The sequence below is a fragment of the Patagioenas fasciata genome, chromosome 7, assembly GCF_037038585.1.
Source record: "Patagioenas fasciata isolate bPatFas1 chromosome 7, bPatFas1.hap1, whole genome shotgun sequence".
NCBI classification, from domain to species: domain Eukaryota; kingdom Metazoa; phylum Chordata; class Aves; order Columbiformes; family Columbidae; genus Patagioenas; species Patagioenas fasciata.
This window is the reverse complement of record NC_092526.1, coordinates 3098251-3122542: the sequence shown is the minus strand read 5'-3', so window position 1 is coordinate 3122542 and position 24292 is coordinate 3098251. Positions and strand designations below refer to the sequence as shown.

At 42.0% G+C, this 24292-nt stretch overlaps 2 protein-coding genes across 11 annotated transcripts in view; one reads left to right on the top strand and one right to left on the bottom strand.

Moving 5' to 3' along the window:
- Nucleotides 1-287: 287 nt before the first annotated feature.
- Nucleotides 288-17182, bottom strand: ORC4 (origin recognition complex subunit 4). 3 transcript variants are annotated; one of them, XM_071810682.1, is made up of 14 exons: nucleotides 17092-17182; nucleotides 14673-14744; nucleotides 12733-12809; nucleotides 11412-11502; nucleotides 10190-10265; nucleotides 9730-9815; nucleotides 7556-7604; nucleotides 6881-7032; nucleotides 5505-5678; nucleotides 5074-5160; nucleotides 1773-1881; nucleotides 1277-1372; nucleotides 1120-1187; nucleotides 288-602 (listed from the first exon to the last, which is right to left on the bottom strand). In XM_071810682.1, exons 2-14 carry the CDS (start codon nucleotides 14727-14729, stop codon nucleotides 414-416), a joined length of 1311 nt encoding a protein of 436 aa, XP_071666783.1. In that variant the 5' UTR covers nucleotides 14730-14744; nucleotides 17092-17182; the 3' UTR covers nucleotides 288-413. The 3 variants fall into 3 exon arrangements, with proteins under 3 accessions (XP_071666783.1, XP_071666784.1, XP_065696665.1); XM_071810683.1 differs by lacking the exon at nucleotides 17092-17182 and adding an exon at nucleotides 16963-17040; XM_065840593.2 differs by lacking the exon at nucleotides 17092-17182 and adding an exon at nucleotides 16325-16443.
- The window catches only part of MBD5 (methyl-CpG binding domain protein 5), a 125053-nt gene continuing 117445 nt past the window's right edge, over nucleotides 16685-24292 (top strand). For 5 of the 8 annotated variants that reach the window (XM_071810679.1, XM_065840591.2, XM_065840589.2 and 2 more), the window contains exon 1: nucleotides 16685-17153. The gene's annotated coding sequence lies outside the window, so the exon portion shown is untranslated. The remainder of the gene's footprint in view (nucleotides 17154-24292) is intronic. The other 3 variants (XM_065840588.2, XM_071810681.1, XM_065840592.2) reach the window with 1 other exon arrangement.

The following is a 24292-nucleotide window of genomic DNA, read 5'->3' as shown; positions in this document are numbered from 1 at the left end:
TAAATTTGAGGAAAACCCAAACAACATTGAGTATGAGCTGCAACCTGTGTTTGGCATGGATCTGAGTTTCAGAACGTATGGTGCAAGTCCCACAGCCCCTGAGCCAGCACTCAGCGCTGCATCCAAAACAGAGGAAACACCAAAGAGCTTTGGTTTCTACAAAGTGGAAGAGAGGAACTGTTAGTGCTGAGCTAAACTGAGCGCTTCAGCTGGTCAGGCTGCCACAAGATCCCAGCACTAGAGTTCTCCTTAAAAACCAAGATCCGCAATCCATCAGCAAACACAGCAACCTTCTTACAAAAGTTTATTAATCCAAACACCCAACTGTGGGGAAACGTTACATCTTCTGGAGTTGACAGTTAACCCCAAAAGCTTTGACGACGCAGAAAGTGATATTTTAAGTTCCAAAGAGTTCAGAGCCAGCTGAGGGACGAGGCTGCCCACTGCTTGACGTCCGTGGGGCAGTTGGGATACACCTGCAGCGCGTCCATGATCTGCTTGTTGTCCAGCAGCAGTCTCATGAGGAGGTACTCCCGCTGCGCACGGACAGACGGCCGTTCTAGTGGTTTTACTAACTCCAGTTGCACCAAGTGTTCAAACGCCTAAAAATACAGAAAAGGAAGATTTCATTCTGGGCTGTGCTGCTCATTTTGAATGACTCATGAGATGCTGGTTGATGGAAACCCCTGGTGTGACCTCAGCAGCCAGACATCAAGCCATTGGCTCTACTGCACCTCTGCTTCTCTTCTGAAATAAGTAATCCCTATAATCTGGTGTGACCGACTGGGAATGACTGTTACACTGAGATACAAACTGGATCAGCCTATTACAGGTGCACAGACTTTCCATCACCTCCAGTTCAACTGGATGATGTAGAATCACAAACCACGGCTGCTCAGCTGAAAAGCTGCAGAACCAGAAGCCTTGACCACAGAACTGCTGGTCCTGGGGTTAAATTCATCAACTGGAAATGCAGGATTATGTCCCACATTGTGTCCTACAAGCAGTTCCCTGAGCAGAGCCCAGCAAAGTCACACTCACCGAGTGACAGCGTCAGCTTTGTCCCACCATGTGCACTTCATATGTTGAGGCAAAAATAAAATGCCATTTTAGGCTTACCTTCATGACAACCGGCTTTTCATAGTTGTACATACAATGTGCCTTCCTCTGTATGAACTTCTGGAATTCTGTATCAGTTGTAGGAAAGGAAAAAACACAAGTTACTGATGGGAAAGTAAGTGATTTAAGGGTTGTAAAGCTCATGCATTTCTCTCACCATTGTAAACCATCTGGAAGTTGAATGGTTCTCCTTCATAAACATCATTTAAGTGTTTCATAGCTATAATCAGGCAGATTTCCAGGACAGACAAACCTGGAGGGAAAGACAAGAGCTCTAAATATTTCTCGTAAGCTTACGAGAAACACAAGCAGTTCATATACTATTTTTATTCTTCTATTTTTATACGCTCTAGGCCTCACGTATTTGTTATATATCTTCATATTGTACAAGAATTCCAGAATCAGAGAGGCTAGATAAGAGAACATGTGTTTTCCAGAGATTTGAAGCAAGAACATGAAGAAACAGGCTGCTTCCATCAAAAAACAAGAAACTGACGTGTAAAGGAAAACCATAATTTGTGGCATGACAAAGAATTCCGAGCAGCACCAGAACAATCTCCGTGTGTCCCTAACACACCGCAAGGATTCCAGGGAAGGACCTGACACGTTCTGTGCTCCTAAGAAACATTCGAGGGGAAAAAGCTGAGCTTTACCATGTACAATATTCGCTTTTGAGTCCATTCTATACTGCTTGCTTGCTTCGTGAAGATCTGACGCAGCAATGAGTGGGTGATGCACAGTAACGTTACTTACAGCGAGCATCTAAAAATAAAGCAGAAGACATTTTTCATTTAATTACTAATTACCAGACATGCTTTCTACTTGGAGATGGAATGCAGAAGAACGCACTTCCCCTGGAGTCACCTCCTGGAACCATTAACGAACCAACCCTACACACAGAGTAGGCTCAGACTGAAAACCTTGTAAATAGCTACAGCTCCACTTGGCCAGGAGGTGTTTCCAGGCTTAAAACTTTCGAGCTAGAGGAGACAAACACTCATTAACTTGTTTAGATTAATTTCAATGGATTAGCATACTGCAGCGATTGCTGCGAGAAATGATTTACAACTACTTTACACACACAACTTTGTACACAGAGCCACAGCACACTCAAAGTGCTGAGAAAGGGTGTGAAGGCGCCTCTCGGTTTCGGAGCATCAGCTAAAGCCTCAGAGAGCTGCAATTTGAATCCTTGATGAGCTTCAGCTGTCACAGCAAGGGAGTTTTGAACAAATGCAAGTTAATAAAGAGCCAGTGAAGTGACCTCTCTGACACCACTCGCTCAAAGCCATTGATCGCGCGCAAGCCGTAACACAGCGGCAGGCATGGGGCTCTATCTGCCCTGGAGATACTTTGGCATTGAATACTGTTCAACAGAAAAAAATGGCTTTTAGCGACTACCTCCAACTTTGTGTGATGAAAAGCTATTTATTTCACTCATTTCATTGAGGTGCTTCATGGAGAACATCCAATGCTGCCTATCACCAGCCTTTTCCAGTCCTCTTTCTCTCCTTACAGCCTCACAACGCTGCGTGAGCGCTCAGACTTCCAAAGGTACGGAATGAGGTTTTATACTACAAAGACTAAAGGCAATTTGGATAGGGAAGAAGGGGAGAGGGGAAGAAACAACAGCCAAAAGTCACTAACAGATATGTGAAATGGAATGAAGTTGAGGAAACGCAGCAATATCTCTTGTAAGTCGCTGCTCCTCTGCGTCAAGGCCAGTGAGATGTGTGAGCACCAGGTCAGGACATGGAACAGAACACTGAGCAGCCTCCGCTTCACCAGCTCCAGGGGCAGATAATGAACCAGCATTTACCAAAAGCAGAACTCAATGTTACCAGCTCAGTTATGAGCCATCGAGTTCTATCCACGTGAGCAATCACTTATTTTCCTTTGCTAAAAACTCCTTCAATTCCTCACAGCTTTGCTTTGCGCAATACCACTTAGGTTAGTGCAATGTGAACCAGATACTGAGTTTCCACTGGAAACCCAAGAGTCCATCTCGCAATGCAAAGTGATGGGGAGCACTAAATGGAATTTAAAAACAGTTGGGCACTGAAAACAAGGCCTTGCTCCCAAAAAGCAGATAATCAGCAAGATCAGCTCCAGTTCTCACCGAAAGAGTTACAAGAGAATCTGTATTATGTATTTTTATGAGCAAGATGACTTCACAGAGTGAAAAAACCCCCTTCTAAAGGAAAAACTCAGAACATGCTAAAGAAAACAATCATGAGCTTCAGCCTCAGCCCGACACACGTTGGAGCTGTTCAGAGAGCCCCAGCTCTTCTTCTTGCACTCTGTCAAGCCACAGATTTCTAACCTCGAAATAAGCTGCGATCTTGTAATGAACTGAAGTAAACTGAGGAGCAACAAAGAGCAGAGCAGGAAGTCTCGGATCTGGTTTTCGGACTGGTTACAAACTTCATGTTGGGAAAAGCTCTCTGAGCCCAACAACAGTCAACACAGCACTGAAGGTTCTGAATACGCCCATGGCACAAGCCGGTACATTTAGTGGCTTTGCACACTGACAGAAGCACAAAGGTATTTTAAGGTGGTAAATCAGTGTTACTTGTTTTCTGTAATGAATGCCAGTGCATTCTTATTGTGTTAGAAAGTGAGAGAGAGGGAGGTGGATAAAAAGAAAAAAGACTCTCCAAGAGAGCCTGACCACACGTTAAGCTTAAGCTCAAGCTCATTTGTTGCAATAGGAGGAAGTTCAGTGTCAGCATCAGCTCCGACGTTCTGAGCACAGACTCTGCTCTCACAGTTACCAGGGAGCCCTCAGTCCCGTTTTCCTCCCCTGCCACCACTGGGAAAGGGTGAGGACACCCAGGAAACTCCTCAACTTCCTCAGGCCCTTGATGCCAATTAACTTCTGTCTCAGTATTTCTAGGGATTAGGAGCCCCAGGCTTCCAGCACCTCAAGGCTTAAGATGGCATTTCCTGGACCAGCATCACAGTAATGGACAAATTCAGGACAGCATCTGGGCATCCTGCATCACTCCATATACAAAACCAGCCCTGCGAAATGAAGCAGTGCCTAATCATGCGCTTCGTGAAGTGATTTTATCTGATATCTCTGCAGAAGATGACATTGGAAGTGATAAAAGAAAAGAAAAGCATTTCCTCCATGTGAATAACAAGATTGTAGATACACGGAACGCTCTTACAGGAGAGGTATCCAGGAGCAACTACTCCAAAAATGCAAGTGATCCGTGCTCAGGAGCGTTGCAGCAAGAGCAATGGCTTAGGCAGGAGGAGGAGCAGGAAGAGGGATGAGAACAACAAATATTTGAGCCCTAAGTGACCGTTACTCCAAAAGCAGCACCATGCTGCTTTTTTATATCAAAAAGTGCATATAGAGTTATCCAACAGGAGCTCAAAAACCGGGCCAGGAACAAAGCCTAAGAGTGCCAGGAGTGCAGAGCATACCATGATGAGAGAACACACTATGAGCCCAGAGTCAAAAAATGGCACCAAAATTTATCCATATTTTAACAAGAGAGACATGAGTGAAGAGAAGCAGGTTCAGTACAGTGACAGATTTAGTGGAAGAGGAAGAATGGAGGAATATTTGGCTGCACCAACAGACCCAAAGGTAGAACAAGTAGGTTTTAGTACAGGCAGTTTTCAGCATTCACCAGCAACCAAAAGGAATCTCAGAAAGGACAGAATATTTTGAAAGTATTTCACCTGCACTTTTGGTTTCGAAATGGATAGAAACCAGTACACCCTGACGATGCAACTGCCACAGAAATTGGAAATACTCAAATTAATTAATAAAGCAAGGACTGATAAAGCATGCAAGAAACCAGTACTGTCAAAAGCCAGCTCAATAAAAAGATATTTCAGGTAAAGCTCAGACAACTGACACAAATAACCCAGGTTTTGTTTCCCCTTTGTTTGTCGTTGCAAATCAAGAAGATACTATATACCTATTTAAATACATACCAGGAGCAGCTGAAGTGAGCGCAGATCTTTGGTGCAGTGAAAAAGGCTCTGCAGCACATCTTGCACAGTTTTGTCCTCTGAGAGATGCTAAAAAAAAGAAAGCAACACCCATAACTGACATTTTCATCATCTCAGCAAATGATTTCATACTCAGCTCAAAAATTACCAGTTAGGAAACTTTAGGAAAGACCTCATCCTGCACTTGTCCATGCAATACTTCAAGCCTAACCTTACTTTCTGGTCCTTTTTTGTGACACTTAAAATTTTACCTCCACATTCAATAAGCGAAGATCCTCTATCACAATGTGATTTATTCCATATCAAACTCAACTAGTGAAAGGAAATAGTAATCTTGGGTAAAGGCTTTACACTTACAAACCAGTCTTACTTTGCAAGTTTTACTATAACCAAGTATAAAGAGCTTTAAATACCTGGACATTATTATTCCATTTTTGTCCAAAAGACTCATCAGGAAATTCGGCAGGAAGAGAAAGCTGTTCCTTGAATATCTTCATGTATTGTTTGAAATTAAAGGAATTCATCAAATATATCTGTCGGTGAGAGAACCTTGATTTTACTCTCTTCTCCAAGAGCTCCAGGATATCCTTGTAAAGAAAAAGACATGAAAAACATTTAAATGCAGACACATTTACTGTGTTCTTTGCTACAGTAAAAAGTACAAGAGAAAACAGCACAGTAAGTTGTGCTGGAAAAATTAATATTATTATATTCTCAGGCTTCAAATGTTCTAAGACGACCTTTGCTAATTATGATAATCGATGTGCCTAACAACTAGCCATTTACCCAAATCATGTGATGTGCTACATCATACAGGGTAATTAGTTGCTAGGATACCCAGCACAATTTCTCCATAGATTATGTAAATTTTGCAGTTACTTAAGCCTGCATTCAAGATGTCTCAGCCTATCAGGGCTCCAGACAAGTTGTCTGTGCAGCAGATCCGCAGGTTGGCAGCTGTCAGTTCACAAGCCTTTTGTCACACTGAAAGAATCCAGCTTTAGAGAGAAGAAAACCAACTTCAGAGCCAATATTTCTCTCTGGAGATTGTCAGGCAGAACTAAGCAAGGCTGCCAGCAGAAGCCAGATTCAGTCATCTAGAAAAACAGAGTGCTATTCCCCAACCTTATACTGGGACACAATGGTTACACGCCCAGTTTCTAGAAATTTTGAATGTTTTTTTTAAGGTTTCTTGTGTGTTGGTTTTGGTGCTTTTACTTGACTAAAAAAAAGCTTTAACAACACTGAAATTCCTCACCAAGAAGAGTCATAAGAGTAAATATAGAGCCAAGAGTGCAAAATCTCAAGACCCCTTTTGATTTAGAAGTCACACGGAAGAGTGATTTAAAAAGAAAATAATCAGTGAGAGGTACCATCATGACCATGACACAGCGTTAGATTCCAAATCTGGGCAGTAAGGGCTCTGAAATTAGGGGTGATGAGGATACCAGAGTCAGGACAGTTATGACACAGTAATATAGAACAGTCAGATGGACACACATGGCTCTTCTGCGGTGAAACAGGACAACAGGCTTGAGTCCCGTCAGAAACGTAAACCTGCTCCTCCAGCAGTGAAACTGAAGGCTTTGCAGTTTTTTGGTCATCTAAGTTTGCTCTCAGCATGAATTATTATTGTTTTTTAAAATCTACCTCACCCTCCTTCCCAATTCAAATCAGAAAAATGGATTCTTGCAAAAAATCTTGTAGTAAATTAAATAAGGTTCCAGGAGAGAAGACAAAAGTTTCTTTAAAGCAGCTAAAAACTGAATGAGAAAACGCAATTTGTTACCTGTCTACACGTAAGTCCAATAACTGTAACCGGAGTCTGCGCTGACTGGGATACGTCAAACAGGTTATAGAGCAGTGTCTGATTCTTGTGATGAACAAACAAGTCAAATTCATCCAGTACAAACAAGACTGGACAACTGCTAGTTCGATCTCCTGAGACAGCAATTCGAAGAGTTAGTATATGGTAACACCAGACTTCCATCTCTACAGCTTTCATGTTTTACGGTTTTAACGATTTACATCTTTTCCTTAAGCTTTTCACCAAGCCCTCCTTTCAAACATGTACTGCTACAGCAGGAGAAAGAAAACCACACTGAAAGAAAATCAGTGAGGTTTTGTACTATTCTCTCACGCATCATTGCTGGTTGCAAGGGAAGACAGACTTCTACGGCAAATTAAGAACAAACCAAAAAAAGCCCACAACACTATTTTTAATAGTTTGAATCTGGATAAAAGAACTTGTCTTTCATAGCTGACCATCACATGCAAGCCTTTATAGCATCAGTTATGTTCTGTTTAGTATTACATCTTTTTTACACTATTTTGTAACCATGACACATTCCTGGGTCAGATTTCTTCAAACCACTTGTACAAATAGATGAAGAAACACATGTACACTCATTTTTTAGCCCAGTGACAAACACAGAGTTTCAGAAGAAGGGCTACTAGCACTTACCTTTCCTTAAAGCTTCGAGAAGGAACACAAGGTTTTCAGCAAAACTGCCCTACACAGAGGAGAAAAAAGTTCACAATAGTTTTTTCAGTGTTGTGCTCAGAATTGCATAACTACATCAAGTTCAGGCATGTAACGAAGCCTATTGCCTTCTAAACCCCTGCTTGCAAAACCAGTGCATATTCAAAAATGTACCATGTTACTTCATGTTGTATCATCACGACCTCTTCAGGCCAAGAAAACTGATAGTTAACTCTACACTGATCCACTTTTTACCCGTCTGAGAAACCCTAGCTAATTGCCTCAGGCAGCGACCAGAAGAATGTCTACAATAAGCTAAAATTACAAGTAGCTTTATACTCATTTTCCATCTACACGCATGCAAAAACTGCCACCTAACATGTTCCGCTGCGAATGATCAGTAGGCAGCTTTTCAATTTGCAACCTTATTAGATAAAAACATCAGACATTCATGAGCAACGAATCGCTGTGACCATCCTGCTTCAGTTACACACACATTTACACACTCTGATGTACGCAAGTTGTGAGATGGAAAATAACTCTAATTGAAGACCACAAGGCCTATCAAAGGAGGCAGAAAAACCAATTTACTCTCTGAATGAGAGTCGAAGAAGCTAAAAAAAGGAAAAGTTTCTGTCAATAGATGTAAGGACACTCCTGCAAATTGGTGTGTTTCCACGGCCATGTGCAACCAAAGGGATTTTAGATGGCTAAGAGGTTAAAGTAGCACTCCACAATAATTTAACAGGGAAAATGATAGGGAAATTAAGCATATTTACGTCTAGTTTTGCCTTCAGCATTTTTGGTAATGAAACTGTGGACCCTGAAAGGTTCTTGTAGTTCTCTGTTGAAGAGCCAACTCATTCAAATGGTTATGCTGAAATTAAATACTTGTTATTTCCTTTTATTACTGCAGCTGTATTTGGGAAAATTTTAGCTCACAACCACAAAGAGTTTTCCAGTCCCTGTATCTAAAATCATTTGGGAAAAATAAGAAACCAAAGCACAGTCTAAGAAGCAAAAAGGCAATAGAACCTCATGACTACAGCCTACACTTACTTCATCTTGTACTCCACGCTGTCTCTAGCCTAGTTCTCTTGTTTCTTTTAACTGAAGTAGTAACACGTTATATCTCCAGCTTTCCAAATGCAACTGATGAAAATAAACCTCATTTACTGAGATTTCAGCCTTCCACCCTCTCATCATTCCACTTTAGCCACTTGGATTGTTATTACATGACTCACAACTGTGTAAGCTCTGCCCATCTCAAAGGTCCTGCCTGGGAGCACAGGAGATGACACCCAGAAGGACCTTCTGTGGTACCAGGAGATGCACCCCAAGAACATGCACCAAATAACAGGCAACCACCAGCGGAACTCCGGTCACTGACCCTCGTTATTTCACATTCAAACAAGAGAAATTTAATCTGAAGCACTCCAGTTATTCTCAATTACTGACTTGAGTACTAATGTAAAAGAGTTTCTTGTCTTTGGGAAAAGGTCAATAGAAACAAATATTCTAAAAGAAATTCTATGCAAAATTAAAGGCTTTAAGAAGCCTGGATATATTTCCCTATGAATTAGAAAAGGTTGCAAATATATTAAAGATACTGCTTTTTAGCTGATAAACTTGTTTACTCTTTGTCTCAAAATGTTACGGTGGATGATCCCAAAATCCTGTACCGCTCTGAACAAAGTCTCTTTGGAATGCGTAGTGTTTGTTTCATTTAAAGGCTTGAAGGAAATTTTAAGAGGCTCTTTTCATTCTTGCTCCTTCTCTAAGTCAAAGTTGATGTTTTTTGAAAAACTATCAGGATGTGTTAATATCCCTCAACTAGCAAAACAAAACGTTCAGGACTTGTGTGGAACACAAGTATTTGTTGGCGTGATTGACGTGTTTGTAAACCAGCATCTTCACAGGTAAATGCTGCCACAGTTCACTGCTGCCACCAATTACTAAATATTTTTAAATACTCAATTTAAAAATATTTAATTTCAACTTAAAAGCCCTGAGAAGACTGAGCCGGCCCATCATAATTTTGCTAATTAACTCTCAAAGCTCGTTCAGTCTCAACAAGCCGCATCCTATAAAGCTAGTTTTCCAGGTAAGGATTTTTGAGGGAGGTAAGTGAAGAGTATAATGAAGTTAATACTTACAAAAACTTTGTCCCCAACCACATTCTCCAGCTGCAGCTGCCTGGTGATCTCCTTCAGGGCCACTTTATCATTAGTCTGCAGGAGGCCTGAAAGAAAATGATTTTCCGTGAAGAACTGGCAGGTCATCTTCATCTCTACAGCCACTAGAAACTTCTCCAGGAGCTTCTCTCCATTTCCCAGCTTTTCAAAAATTACTAAGACAGTAACTTACAATATGTAATAAATTAGTTCAGATAATTCATTCACAACTGAACCGATTTTTAACATTTTGAAAAGTCATCAAAAGCACACAAGTTCACTTCATAGAGGGAGGTACAAAGCAAGGTGTTTTGGGGCTCACATACACATTTTCTGTAATCAGGGCTTGATTCTAATTGCTGAAACCAAAATTTTTGTTCAGTACACACAATATATAGCCACTGAACACAGCATAACATTTGAATAATGCTGCATTACTTGCCATTCAGATGAATTTCCAAGAGGTTCTCACTAACTTGTTTTATTTCCTTGAGTTCTTTTAAGACGTGATTTAATAACTAGGAAAAAAAATACATCATTTCCTTGTAAGAAGATGAATGTATTAACAGTAACAAAGTGTACAAATTGATATTACCAGACAGCAGTGTCACCTGTACCCTGGATATGTTTACCGTTTATTAATTTATTTCTATTCAGCTGTGTTTAAAAGGCTTGAAGGCTGCTCACTGTAGCTATTAGCAATACTTCTAAAGTAATTTTTTGTAATTTTTCATTCTTGAATACTTTCTGCAGTAAGAGCCAACCTATGTATTACACTATATACTCATGGAAACATAAAAGACTTCAGTGTTTGCATAATATTAAAGTATACAACACTTAGATGTCATCCCTACACATGCTTCAACTAAAAAGAATTACTTTAAAATACAAAACCTACACTTGTCATGAACAAACTAAAACTACCATTCAGTATTCTACCTCCTAGCAACTCAAGTAACAACATTCTCTGATGTGTTTAAGATAGGATTAAGATACATTACCATTTTCTACCTATAAACAGCTATGGAGAAATCTACCTCTTAGTCTACTCTTTTTACAGTTTTTGGATGTCTTTTCAGTCGTTTTTACAGCAGGGGCCCAACAGCACCAGCAGCATAACTTTTAAAAAGTAAGCGAAAAGTTGGATTAGCTGCAAAGAACCATCACAGAACTGTAGCAGGGGAAACGATGGAAGGCAGCAGAATCTATGATGTAGTCAGATCACTGAATGACAACCGCAGCTTGTTCTGAAAGTAAACGTTTCCATTTAGCATGGTTTGGGTACCCGTAGCGCGTCATGGAACCTGGTGAAGACAGGCGTGAATTCCAGAGCACGCACACTCCTGCGAGTCATTGTGAGGACCGACAGGTCCAAGGTTTTGTCAGCCGCACATCAATCTGTTCTGTTTTACAAAATCACCAGGAACTCAGCGCTTGAAAAATATCAGAAACCTGTTAGGAAACCAATTTCTCCATATTGTTACCCAACAGAAGCGGCTCACTAGAGGTCAGAGAATGTTTTGAAATTCTATGGAAACAATTAGCAATTCTCTCTTTAAAAACAGGCAGAGATGAAAATTTAGCTCCAAAAGCTCAAGGATCTCAGTGATGTTTGACCTCACGTGTAGTTTGACCTCGTACAAACTTTGAATACATGTTTATACCGCAGTCTTTCCTGATCCTCGGGGTCCAATAATGAGGGCAGAATTGCTTTCTCCGTGAACTGTAGTTCGTTTCAGCAGTTCCAGCAGATGTCTGCGTGGACAACAGCAATAGGTTAACAACACCAAACCAGACAACACTCGCTGAAACTATGGAAAATGCATAGAATCTTTACAACATAAGAGGAAACTTGATACATTTCAACTTGCTCTCAGAGCCAACAATCAGGGCATGCAAAATGTAATACAATAAAGTACAAAAGGCTGATTTACCAGATCTTTTAAAATATTCTAAAATATTAAAACATGTGAAAGTCAGGAGTATCACTAATTCATGAAGTTCTACAATTCTCCACCATGAAAGGACGGACTTCAATAATTATTGCTTAAAAAAACCAGATTGCTTTCTGTGATACCACTATAGCCCGTGAAAAAGGAAGACTGGCAAACAGATTGACAGAAAACCTCGACACCAGTAAAAATTAATAATCTAGTGGAACTTATTAATTTTGACAATCTTCATAAAAGCGATCATATGCTAAATTTAGACATTCAAAGCTTGCGAACAGTAACAGCTATACCGAACTTCAAGTTCATATTCTATTCCCATCCAAAAGAAGGCAAAAAAGAACAACTTTAAATTCTCTTCAGATAGACTTATCACCTAATATCACATTTAAAGTACTTGTAATAACGACTGGCGCATCAATTTTGTACAAATGCATACATTTACTATGGGGGAAGGGAGCTGTTGGGTTTTTCTGTTGTTTGGTTTTTTTCCTTAGAATATTGACATTGTGCAAGCTCCTCTAAAGGAGTGACAAGAGTTATCATGGAACAGCTGCAGCAAATGCACGTGGTTTTGTTCACTATTTCAGAGCTAACTATAGCCAAGAGCCCTGATACAACTTGGGAAAGAGAAACTGGGAAGTTCATCATATTTCCTCTCCAGATATTTCCTCACTGGTGGGATACGAAGTAGAAGACAGTCTGCAAATGTCAGATTCACAACAAGAGAATTTAACTTTTCGCTTGGTCATGTCATAAAACATAGCCTTAGAATATGTGCTCTAGGCATCTTTCAGGTTCAAAAAAGAGCTTCAGGAATTACAGGTTTGAAACAAGGACAAGAAATGCACAACTCAGAGCCTGACTAAACAGCAAGCAACAGTTGTATAAAAACTTCATCAAAATGTCAGGCAAACAAGCATTGTGCTGCAAGTCATTTGGAAATGAGAGGTAGCAGAAAATTCTGACTTCATCTGACTACGTTTTTAATGTGGTTAAAGTAGAAATTACTCACTATTTGAGTCCGCTCACTCACCTGTACTGCTGTTCAGTCCCAAACAGTTTTCCAGTAGCGTAACTGTGACAGAATCTTTCACGTAAAATTTTTTGCACCTATAGATGTAACACAAGACAGAAAGAATGTTTGGTGCTTCAAACATCAGAATGTACCAATAATCTAAGTACTGCAATAAAATAACAGTAAAATATGCATGTTCCTGTGGTGTTACAAATACTCTAACATGTACATTTTCATTGTCATCAAGGATATAAGGGTCTTGAAAGTAAGAATAAAGTTGCAGTAGGCAGAACACTTAACATGTCTTCTGTAGTAGAAAAACATTCAATGATAGCAACACTTGTCTTTGGTCCCTTCTGCTACAGCTTCTTTCTTTCACCCCCAAGGGGATGCTATACTTGTCACCAAAACTAGGACAGGAGTACATCTATTTCATAGTTCTAACTTATTGTGCAATACAGGCAAGAAAATATTTACCAGCTGATTTAAATAAAAAATAACCCACTTGGTTATTCCCCCAAAACCTCAGGACTACGCTTCTTGCACTACTGGCAACAACACTGCAGCCTAGTACCTTCCAACATTACAGAGTATCAAGCTTACAGGTTCTTTGAAGATTCAGTTCAAATATCTTGGTCCTAGAAGTTTGCAAGTGCGGAAGGAAGCAGTAGAAAACCAAAGCTAACATTTTGCTTCAAAGGACAGAATGAGATATCTTTAGGTACACTTCTTCCCTGACTTCTGTTTTTCACATTAAGAGCTGTTACCTTAAATAGTATCTTCAGTTCCCAAACAGCCAGCCCCCAGCTTCAGAGCAGATTTCTTCCTACCACCCAACCAGCAGCACACAAATTGGACAATCCCAATTTTTAAGAATTTACAGGACTCTATACTAGTACTTCTCCACATCCCTTCTTTAAGCACACCCCATCCTTTTGTAATGTTTGGTGTCCAACTGAAGTGTTCATTGTCAAATAATTTCAGAGTAAACTGCAAACTGTGAATGAAGTGATTTTCCTTTAAAATCACACTTGAGCACCCTGCCTTTCAGTTAAAGTGAATGTCCATTTGCCCTAGAACCCAACTGGAACATTATCATGCACATCTGTGTCCTTGTTTTTCCATTCTCTCCATCTGAGTTGGCTCGTCTTCCCTCCATATGGTTTTTCTCTACATTCTTCAGCTGCAACTCTTAACTGAGTCCATTTTCATTTCTGCTGAATCCTAACAAATCATGAAAACGGATACAAGAACAACAGACATGTATTTTAAAATTCCACTTCATGAATGGAATTAATTTCTAACGTGAACTTTTGTACCTGACTGTTCCATTACTTTTTCTTCTACTGAAGTCCTACTGATTTAATTTCCAGATTTATTCTGTTTTACTGAACAATCTATCTGAACAGTCAACATTGTCCATCCACAAGTGAAAAGGTTTTCTTCCAATAAAGGGATTTTGTAGGTAAGCGAAAGAAAGCTACTAAAATAAGAGAAATCACTGAATCAGAGGTACTTCGCTACAGGACACATCACAGTTTTTAAGCAGACACTTTGAGAAACACAAGAATAAAGCTGTTAAAAAAATATAAGTCCCCAAGATTCTGATTCATCCTTCAAACTGCAAGATAAAGACTCTGTTTAAATAAAAATAGATTTATGCAAATCTGTTGCCACAAACACCTGTAAAAGCGCAGGACCATTCTTTACCATTTTTATTAAGACTCCAAAATGCAGATCATTACTGTAACACTTGAAGCCAGCAAACATGAGCTGAGAAGCTGAAAGGCATTCAGAACCTAAATACAAAAACCATTTACAGTCCTAGAACTGACATCAAGTATCTGCACATGCCTTTTCAACTGGTCTAGTAAAAAACTACAGAATTACATGGATGGCAGAGGATGGAAAAGTTTCATCACTTAAAACCAAAGTCAGCTAATGAAAATGTTACTAACCTGTGAAATGCATTCTCCATTTGCTCCGCTGCTCTCTTTCAGCTTACGTTTACTCATTGCAGAAGTTTTAATCTTTAAATAAGAAAGAGAATATAAAAGTTATACTAAATTACTCCGTTTTCCAGATAATTATATTTGCCAGAAACTTGACTTAGATGTTAGCAAACTAAATCTAGTACAGCAAACACAAGACAGTTGCTCATTTCTAAGAACTTATGTTGTAATGAGTATCTTTTAACTGATAAAACTGCAGTAGTTCATATTACTAGTGAAAAAAAAAAACCCAAATCATTTCTAATTCATTTCTGATTGGACACAACCCATGTTTACATACAACTTCTGAACAGCATTTGCTTTGGGATGCCTTTCAGTACAATGCAAACTGCACCCAATACAACATATTAAAGGTGCTCTTCCAAGCTTTTCTATTAAAGTCCTTAAGGGCAAGAATAACATTCACAAGTGTGTAAATGACGTGCCAAGTTCCACCGAGACACAAGTTCCACATTGTTCTAACAAGTGACATTTGAACACCACCTCTGACCAAACCCCAAGTGTAATGTGTTCATTTTCATTGTGTTTAAGATGGTCTGAAACAATGTATTTATCTTTTCGCAGCTGGAACAAGCTTATAGGCACATGGTAACATGTTACGCCACAACTAAATTTTTATAGAACACCTGGCTACCCATGTTTAAACTGGTGCAGCTTATAACAATAACCACAGTGACTCTCTACATAGAGAACATGAATAAAACCAATTCGCCGCCTTCCTGCAAACAGAAAGCTTCCAAGACTTGCTCCACAGCAATTTACACTTATTTCACACAGCTGTCTCCCTCTTCTCCCCGTTTTGCCCGTTCTATTTCAAGGCAGCATCCTTCACCCCAGCACAGCAGCTGTGCCTGCAAAGGACCAGGCTGGCTACTGAAAAACACTTAAACGCAGCAGTCACTGGGGAGGCAGATGCAGAGGAGCACAAGGCACAGGAACACAAAGCCCGAGAGGCTGAACCGAAACCATTACATTAAACCAAGCAGGAGTGCAAGAGCATCGAGACCACCGGACGAGGAGCGTTCCCGGTTTTTATTGAGGGCTCAGAAGGTTCCACCGAAGCGCCGCAGCCACCGAGGGCTTCCAACGGGAAACCCCCCCGAGCAGCGTGTGTGCTCCCGGGGGGCGCTCCCGCCGCGCCCGAGACCTCCCGGTGAGGCGAGACAGCGGCAGCCGGGACCCCGGCAAGCAAACCCGGGACCCGCGGCGTTCGGGGGCAGCGCGGAATCACTTTGGTTGGAAAATACCCTCAAGATCATCGAGTCCAACCATAACCCAGCCTGAGAACCTCATGTCCGTCTGTCCGACCCTCCAGGGATGGTGACTCTAGCACTGCCCTGGGCAGCCTGTTCCAATGCCCCACAGCCCTTTGGGGAAGAAATTGTTCCCCAGATCCAACCTCAACCTCCCCTGGGCAACCTGAGGCCGTTTCCTCTGCTCCTGGCGCTTGTTCCTGGGGAGCAGAGCCCGACCCCCCTGGCTCCAAGCTCCTTTCAGGCAGTTCAGAGATCAGAAGGTCTCCCCTCAGCTCCTGTTCTCCGGCTGAACCCCCCAGGTCCCTCAGCCGCTCCCATCACATTTGTGCTCCAGCCCCTCACCAGCTCCGTTCCCTTCTCTCCACTCGCTCCAACCCCCGATGTCGCTCCCATAGCGGGGCCCAGCGCAGACCCCGCGGATCGCGGTTCGTCCCTCACCTGATGGGGCCGCAGCCCCAACCGCCGCCCGCGCGCGCCCGCCCCGCCCAACCGCCGCGCTCCCGGCAGCCCCCGCGCCGCCCCTCACGTGACACCGGACTCTTTTCCCCCCCCCCCCCCCCCCCTCCACACCCGCCCCCTCACTTCCGCCTCATCCCTCCCCTCCACTTCCTTCCGCCCCGCAGCCGGATCTCTTTCCGGGTGCGCGCACGGCCCTGTGGGAAGGCACGTCCCTCCCTCTCCCCCCCTCCCCGCGGCCTCCCGAGCTCCCCCGCGGCGCATGCGCAGTGGCTGCTCCCCTCTTCCTCCCCGGCAGCGCCGGAGCCCCAGCAGCCGGAGCAGCAGCAGCAGCTGATGATGAGGAGCGCGGGGGGGGGCGGGGGGACCCGTTATTTATACCGTTAAAGGGACAGGCCGCTAATTCCGCTCGGCATCGGCGCGGGGGGCCGGTGCCAAGCGCCCCCCCCCGAGTTACTCCCCCCCCCCCCTCCCCGCTCCCCTCAGTGGAGGAGCCCGGGGAGTTTCTTCCCCCCCACACACACCGCGGTCTCGTCGGCGGAGGGAGAGCGCGGCCGAGAGGCGGCCCCGGCGGGAGGCAGCTCGGCGGGGGAGCGGCAGGAGGCAGTTGGGCAGCCCCCACCCCCTGCGCTCCCCTCCTCCCCCTTTATTACCCTTTGTGTGCGTCTCCGCCTGCGCCGCTCCGGGGCCGGCCGGGCGCCGGGGGGCCGCTGAGGTGAGTGCGGGGCGGCGGCGGGGCCGCGGGAGGGGGGAGCGGCGGCGGCGGGGCCGCCCGCTTGTTTACCTCAGGGAGGGAGCGGGAGGGGGCCCGGCGCTCGGCCGCGCTGGGCCGCGGGCGGCGGGGAGGGGGCGCCGGGCGCCCGCCTGTCACTTTCTGCCCCTTCCCAGCTCGCCCCGTACGGTCCTGCCGGAGCTTTGTTGTCGCCGGGGCCGCGGGTGATGATGCTCCGGCCCTGCTGCTCTCCCCGCCGCCCTGGGGGCTGGTTCTTCACCGAGCCCTGGGCTGGAGGTTGTGAGGAAAGTTGGGGGTGGCTCCGGTGGGTGCTGAGCCCCCCGAGCTGGTCCCGAAAGTGCTGTTGGCCTCGCTTCGGGGGGTGGGATGACGGCGGGGGGCCCTCGGGGTTCGCTCCCCCCCTGGCCGGGTTCTCTGTGGTGCTTTCAGGCCGTTATTTGACTTGTTAAACCCCTGTGGTCGTTAAGGCCCCGGCCGTACAAAGACCCGCTGGGGAGCTCAACTTCCAGGGGCTGTCCAAGAAGCCAGTGTTGGCAGGATTGGTTTCGCTGTTCGATAGCGGTACATGGTTATCGTTGGTGGCCGGCTATATTTGGTCATTGGTTTGCTCAAATATATATATATCATGATGTGTTTTTCCGTGGCCTTCTGCTGGGAAGGCCAAATGTCTCCATTCGCGCTGGCGGTGTTGCTGGTTTGTTAGGTCAGGTATGGCTGTTTGGCTGATCTGACCGTTATTTCTACTGATTAAAAGGAAAGTTACGTGTCAAAGTGTCTGAAATAGATTGAAATGTAAGGGGGCAAACTCAATGCCTAACTCAAGGAATGTTGGACCAAGCCTTCTAGAGATTTGTAAGAATCCAGAAGTAAGAGTTTGGGCATTAATGCCAAGTTGAAATGAGAGTCCTCTACATAAGTAGGATGTTTCTATTGAAATTGCTGTTGTCTGCTTATTTCTGGAGCTTAATTATGTGCTCGATAATTTTAAAAAGGCGGTTTGAGTGCTTAGTTTATGAATTACTGTGGAGCGTGCCGAACCATGGAGTAGGCCATGAGTATGTATTTCAGTGGGGCATCGCGGTTAAACGGTGGTCGGCAGAGAGCGTGTGTCGTCTCAGCCCCGCAAGAAAGAGCCTTCCTGAAATGCTTTGGTGTCTCCCATTTCTAATTTGTACACTCATGTCTTGTGCAAAGCACCAGTTTTGCGATCACACTGGAGTCTGAGAAAGCCATAACTTGGTGGCATGGAAGGAATGAAAGAAAAATGTAGTTGGACTGATACTTAATGGTACTGTGAAGAGGAATTGAAGGTAGCAGCCATGACTGTAGTTCTTTATAGTAGTTTGCTGTTAGTTTTCTGTTAGCTTGTGCAAACAAGATGACTTTGGTTTTAAACACATGAAAAAATTCAACAGCGATAATCTTCTTCAAAATCGGCAGCTATGTGTATAAAAACTCAGTTTTTTAAATGTCATTTGAGTTAGTTTACTACAGGCAAGAGTTGGACAGCAAAAGACTGACCAGGAAAAAAGAACACTGTTTTCTTTTTTTATTTTTTATTTCTTTCATGACATTGCTTCTTTTCTCAACCTGAGATACCATTGATCTACTTGCATCTGTACATGTAAACCTATAGCTGCTTCAGGATTATGCTCCCAACGTATGTAGAGCTGCAGATCCGCCTGCAACTTTCATGGCCTACAGCTGATGAGATGTATTATTTATTACAGGGATTTAACACTTTAATTTCTTTGTGTTTTAGTGTTAAAAATAGCTGTGTTTTGATTTAGTCTGGTTGCTTGGTAAAATACTCTAACAGAATGCTAAAGCTGGACAGAATAATTCAGAATCTTCTCTTACTTTAAATCCTAGAGATACAATTAAGTAGTAAAACCTTCATTTCCATAGGCCTCCAGCGCCTGTGCTGGAAGGACAGTCGCTGATTTGGGGGGATTGGGGAGGGAAGGTCCATCCTGAGGAGCCACTGGTGGGGCTGGAGTTCCAGGTTGTGTTGGAGGCAAATCCTGCAGCGCTGAGCACCAAGGGGTCCAGCGCTAATTTGGGGCTTCTGGCTGCTGTCACAACAACCTTCTAAGAACTGAAAGAATTGAATCTCTCAACTTGTGTCAGAGAGGATTGTGTGTTATCAACGGCTATAACTGAAGGGCAGTACAGTTGTGATCTGTTCGGGTCTTTAAAGCTCTTTTTGCTACTATTATGAATGGGTATTTACAATTGTTAATTTCATTTAGGAAAACTTTGCTTTTTCCAATTATTTTTCTTTTGGGCCAAAAATAATAATTATTTTCCTGTATTCCACATTAGTGGCTTCCCAGGCACTAAGTCAGAGAGATTGTTTTGAATTAGCAAGGAACCTATGGCAAAACCTGGGCTGTTCTAGACATAAGGATGCAGTTTGGGCCAGACTTATGCTTGTCTTTAACAGCCCTTCCTTGGAGTTTGCTGTCTTACCTTTCTTTGTAGATGAATGGGTTAGTTTCTATTTAGACTAGGTAAGCAGATGTTTGAAGAGAATAGTTATGATGCAATACTTTCAATAATTTAACTTTTCTTTGGCTGTGGAGGGATCAGTCTTCTTGTTGAAAAGTACTGAAGGTCTTGGCATAAGTAACAGTCCACTCAAAAATGGGATACCTTGGTTTTCAGCTGGTTTGTTTAATTTGGTTTGTCAGTAGATTGTTTTTTTCCTACTTGTATTCGTGGCGATTCATTGTATATGAAAGATCAGTAACTCGAACACAGTCCATAACGACAAAATTAGTTTCTGAATCAGCAGCAAGTGCTTGTCCTGGTTGTTTTTTCTGGAAAGCAGTGGACCAGGTGGGTGGCCCCCCGTGCCCATCTGGAGCCCCACTAATGTCAGCGTGTCGTTCTATGGGCTTAAGAGACCACATGCACAAAGCAGCTTGCGAGAGAGGAATCTCATCTATTAATGGCTCAGGACACAAATTTTGAAAGTGTCTGAGCTTCCTTTTCAAAAATACTGTTAAAACTTTTCAAAAGTGGGGGGTTCTGTTTCTTCTTTTGGGCTTGTTCAGTTGTTTGTGGCCTTGGTTTTGTTTGGCTGTTTTTTAAGGACCCTGTATTAGTTTGTTTGTTCCCAATGGAAGTATCAAAGGTACCGTTGATGTTGATTTCTACACGAAAAAGATACAGGATACATTTTTGAATGCTCTTATATCGTTAAGGACCTGCTTATTCTTTTTAAGAGTTATTTGAATGTTTGAAACCACAGGCTTTCACTGGCTTTTATTTGTAATTGTTTTTGGATCTATTAAGTGGGATAGTACTGCTCAATCAGCTCCAAATAGGCCTGCACAGGAACCAAGGCCTGTATTAGGAATACAATTTTGGAAGAGCATTGGAGCCAGATAAAAATTAAAGCATCCTGCAAGCTATGTAAGTCGAGTTAAACCAAGGGGGAATGCTCATAAAAAGCATCAGTTAAGAAATTAAGAAGCGCTGACCCTTTTCCTCTCTTCAAATTTCAAGTTCTTTCTTATAGCAACACCTGGTTTTTTTTGTAAATCTAGAAGGGAGTTCTGACTTCGTACTGGTTTTAAATGGAGGTAAAATTTGTTAAAATTGCTTAGGCTACAAACTTATATGCATATGTATTCATAAACTTTATATGTTTAGCTACATACACAAATGCATGTTCATATACAAACAGTATATAAAAGAAGTGTAAAAAAAATAGATACTTTGAAAGAGTACGTAAAATTAAAGCAACTGTGTGGCTCCAAAGATCTGTATTTCAAGCCTTTTACCTCCAAGTTGTTGTTTTGATCTGGCACATGGCAGCAGGAATCAGTCATTACCACGAGCTGGCTATTCATAGACCTTTGTGAAATGAGGTGATGTCTCAGTTGATCTGCAGCTCGACAGGTGTTGCCATCACAAAAATCTCCATTCCCTCCTGGCCTTCCCATGGGAGTGACATAGGGACAAATGCTGGAGAGTTGTTTGAGCGTCAGTTCGTTGGGTTGGAGCTGAGGAACATTGTAGAGAGCAACACACAGAGCTGGAGATGCACAGGAGACACTTGGCACTTCATTCTTTGGGAATTTTTATTTCTGAAATCCTCTGTTTCAGGAGCTTTAAATTTACTTAAAAAATGAAATGGTAAAAAGTCTGAAATTCTTTTTGAGGTTTCTAATAACTTTATCAAATAAAGAATAAAGCATCTCATGACTCTTGTTAAATTCTTCATATCTTCCATAGGAAATATTTTAAAATAAGCGAATAGTATTTTGAAAATTATAATCTTGTCACAGTATCTGGTAACTAAGACCTATAGAAGCAATATGTTAGTTGCATTCTTCCTATATGAGGGAAGATTGAAGGCCAGGATTGATACAATATACATATTCTCATAATTTTTGATTAGTCTACATTTTCAGCGACATTAATTCCAAATTTTTTTGGTGACTTACTGAAGGAGGAGTAACCTGAAATGTAAATAGCATCTTAAATATTAGGCCCCGTGGTTTGCAGCGTCAGTAGCGTGGCCTCGATAGGAAAAATTCTCAAGTGAGGGAACCAGAACAGTTGTCAATTGTTTGCTCAACAAATCCTGTTGGATCAAATGGTGATATTCTCAACATTTAGATAAAGAGAGGCTTGCAATAATGTTGCCTTGTACCCTGCTGCTAGAGGAAACAAACGCAGTCTAAGTTAGTAGAAAAGGAAAAGTCGGCCAGAAGAAGTTAGGCCTACAGCTCAGAAATACGGATAGTCCAGCTTTTCCATTCATACTGCCTAATGTTTCAAAAAGCATGTAAATTATATTTCCAGTTTGCCAATTTTAGCCTTTATTTTTAAACTCTTGTAGATCATTGCCAACACATTATTCAGGCTTATCTCTTGTGACAAACTAAACTCCTTATAAAAATGTGTAAAACGCTTGGGTTTGTCTTCATCCTTTAGTGTTTATCTGTATACCTCGTGTATATTTTCATATACCTATATGTATGCCCATGTACATATATTTATACACATGTGGATGTGTATATAAATGGATATATATGATTAGTGCCACTAGAATGAGTACAAATTTGATGTGTTTTGGTAGGACTCAAGCTGTAGCATTGACAATAACAAGCAGCTCGCAATGACTTTGTATCTTGACTGTGTTTGTACCTAATCTACTTTTAATTTCTATATATTTTAAATATGTATATATATTTATATATAAGACTGATGCAATGAAGACTTAGGCATCTATTTTGGTTTTTTATATAAGCGTACTGTCAACTTAAAGAGGTGAATTTTATTTCTTTTATATGTATGTAGAAAACAAGCACAAAAATGTTTTTGCTGGATCCTCTCATCCAACTCCTGGATGAGAGGAAGAATTGTAGTATCTTCCGGTTTTGTAAGAAAACACTGCAAAAGTGGACAAATGACATCTTGTTGGTTAAAGAAACAAAGTAGTCAGAAACCTGTAGCAAGATAAACATATATAATTTATATATTTAAGAATAGAACTGTCTTTAGTCTTTTATGGATGTGGGGGCAGGAGGGGGATAAGTTGTCCCCTCATAATCTTTTTGGGGAAGAAGCTTGGCTAAAGCAAATAATGAGAAGGATCAGATTTAAGAGGCAGACGTGATGGTGTAAATCAGTGAGGCAACGTGTTCTCGTCGTGTGGCTCTTGAGTGTGGCAACTTGAAATGTACAATACGATAAGATCTGGTGGTACTTCAGAGTTCAGTAACTTTTCGTGATGCATTTTGAAGTCTTAAGAGAAACCGCCTTTGGAAGACACTGCTGTGTTTTGAAACCGTTTGTTTTATAGTTTTCTGGCTTTTGATTTTCTTTTTCTTGAAGGATCAGCCCGTGTTTCTCAAGGATAGTCCCCTTTGAAAACTTGAAGTCATTTTCCTCAGCAGACTCTCATTCATACTACCTTAGGAAAGGTTAGGCTCTTAAAAATACTCTTTCAAAACGTATTTTTTTTTTCCTCCTTTAGCATTTTGTCGCACAGGAGTTGTTGCCGAAGGGTTTCTTGGCCGTTGTAGGAACTGTAATCTAGTTAAAAGGTTTGTTTATGCTTCTCCTCTCTGTTCTGCTGATGGTATTAGAGCCGGGCAGCTCGCTCTTCAGAGCAGTCAAACTTCAATTAAAGCTGCAGCCTTCAGTTTACTAAATATCAATATGTTCATGGCAGCTGCAAATAATTGCAGAAAGGATGAAAGTGGAGCGGTGGCCTGTGATTTCTCTCTCAAGAAGTTATTTTTCACTTGTTGTTCTTTTTGTATTTAGAATCCTGCACGCACGTTTGGATTCAGAAATGTGTTGCACGTGGTAGAAGCCGTCTATGAAAGACTGAGATCTATATTTGGGACTGTAGCTTTTCAAGGCAAACCAGTCATTGATTTCAGTGGAAGTTTTGTCCTAAATAAGGGCTGTAGAGCGTGTTCCTCTATATTGGAGCAGGTATCAAAACTGTTCTACCACAGCCATTGTACGGGCTGTTGTCCACACTCAAAGTACCACTGACTTTTCTATTAGATAAATTAAATATTGAGGGCTGTGAAGTCCCACCTGCTCAGGGTAGCAAGAATGTGCTTTATTTAGTGGACAATAACTCAAGAATTTGTGCATTTAAAAAAAATGCTAACTATAATAAAATAGATTTCATGTAATACTTTAAACTTCAGGCTGATGTTTGGGTTTAAGGATTACGAATTTAAAAATGTGTGAATTGTTGGAGCCTTTTAAAACGCGCATGGTTTTCCTTCAGGTCTGCTTTGGTGTTATTAAGTAATAATGCACGTATGTGTCTGTGGGCCATCTGAACTGAAGCAGCAAACCATATCTGGCCTGTAGGCTATTGGTTCCTCACCTCTGTTTTAAAATTAGTAAAATCATTTGCGGCATGATTCATTTCTAAAAATGACTTGTCCATCTGTGCCGAGCGTACTAGCTATAAAGTTGCAGGGCTCACTGTGGTAGTGTTGATGTTTTTTCTGAAAGTTGCGCTACTCTCATAACATCTTTGTTATATCGTACTTCGGCCGAGTTGTTCTCTGAGAAATACATTTATGTTAGGCATGTAATTTGGGCTATTATAATATTGCCATGTAAGGTGATTT

Bases quoted from the DNA above. Each gene is read 5' to 3' on its own strand.
- ORC4 (XM_065840593.2), bottom strand. From the start codon at position 16,375: ATGGGAGCGACATCGGGGGTTGGAGCGAGTGGAGAGAAGGGAACGGAG. The intron at 11,503-12,732 runs GTGAGTGAGCGG...TTGTCCACGCAG, and splicing joins GGGACTGAACAGCAGTACAG to ACATCTGCTGGAACTGCTGA. The intron at 9,816-10,189 runs GCAAGTAATGCA...ATTTTCTTTCAG, and splicing joins CTTGGAAATTCATCTGAATG to GCCTCCTGCAGACTAATGAT.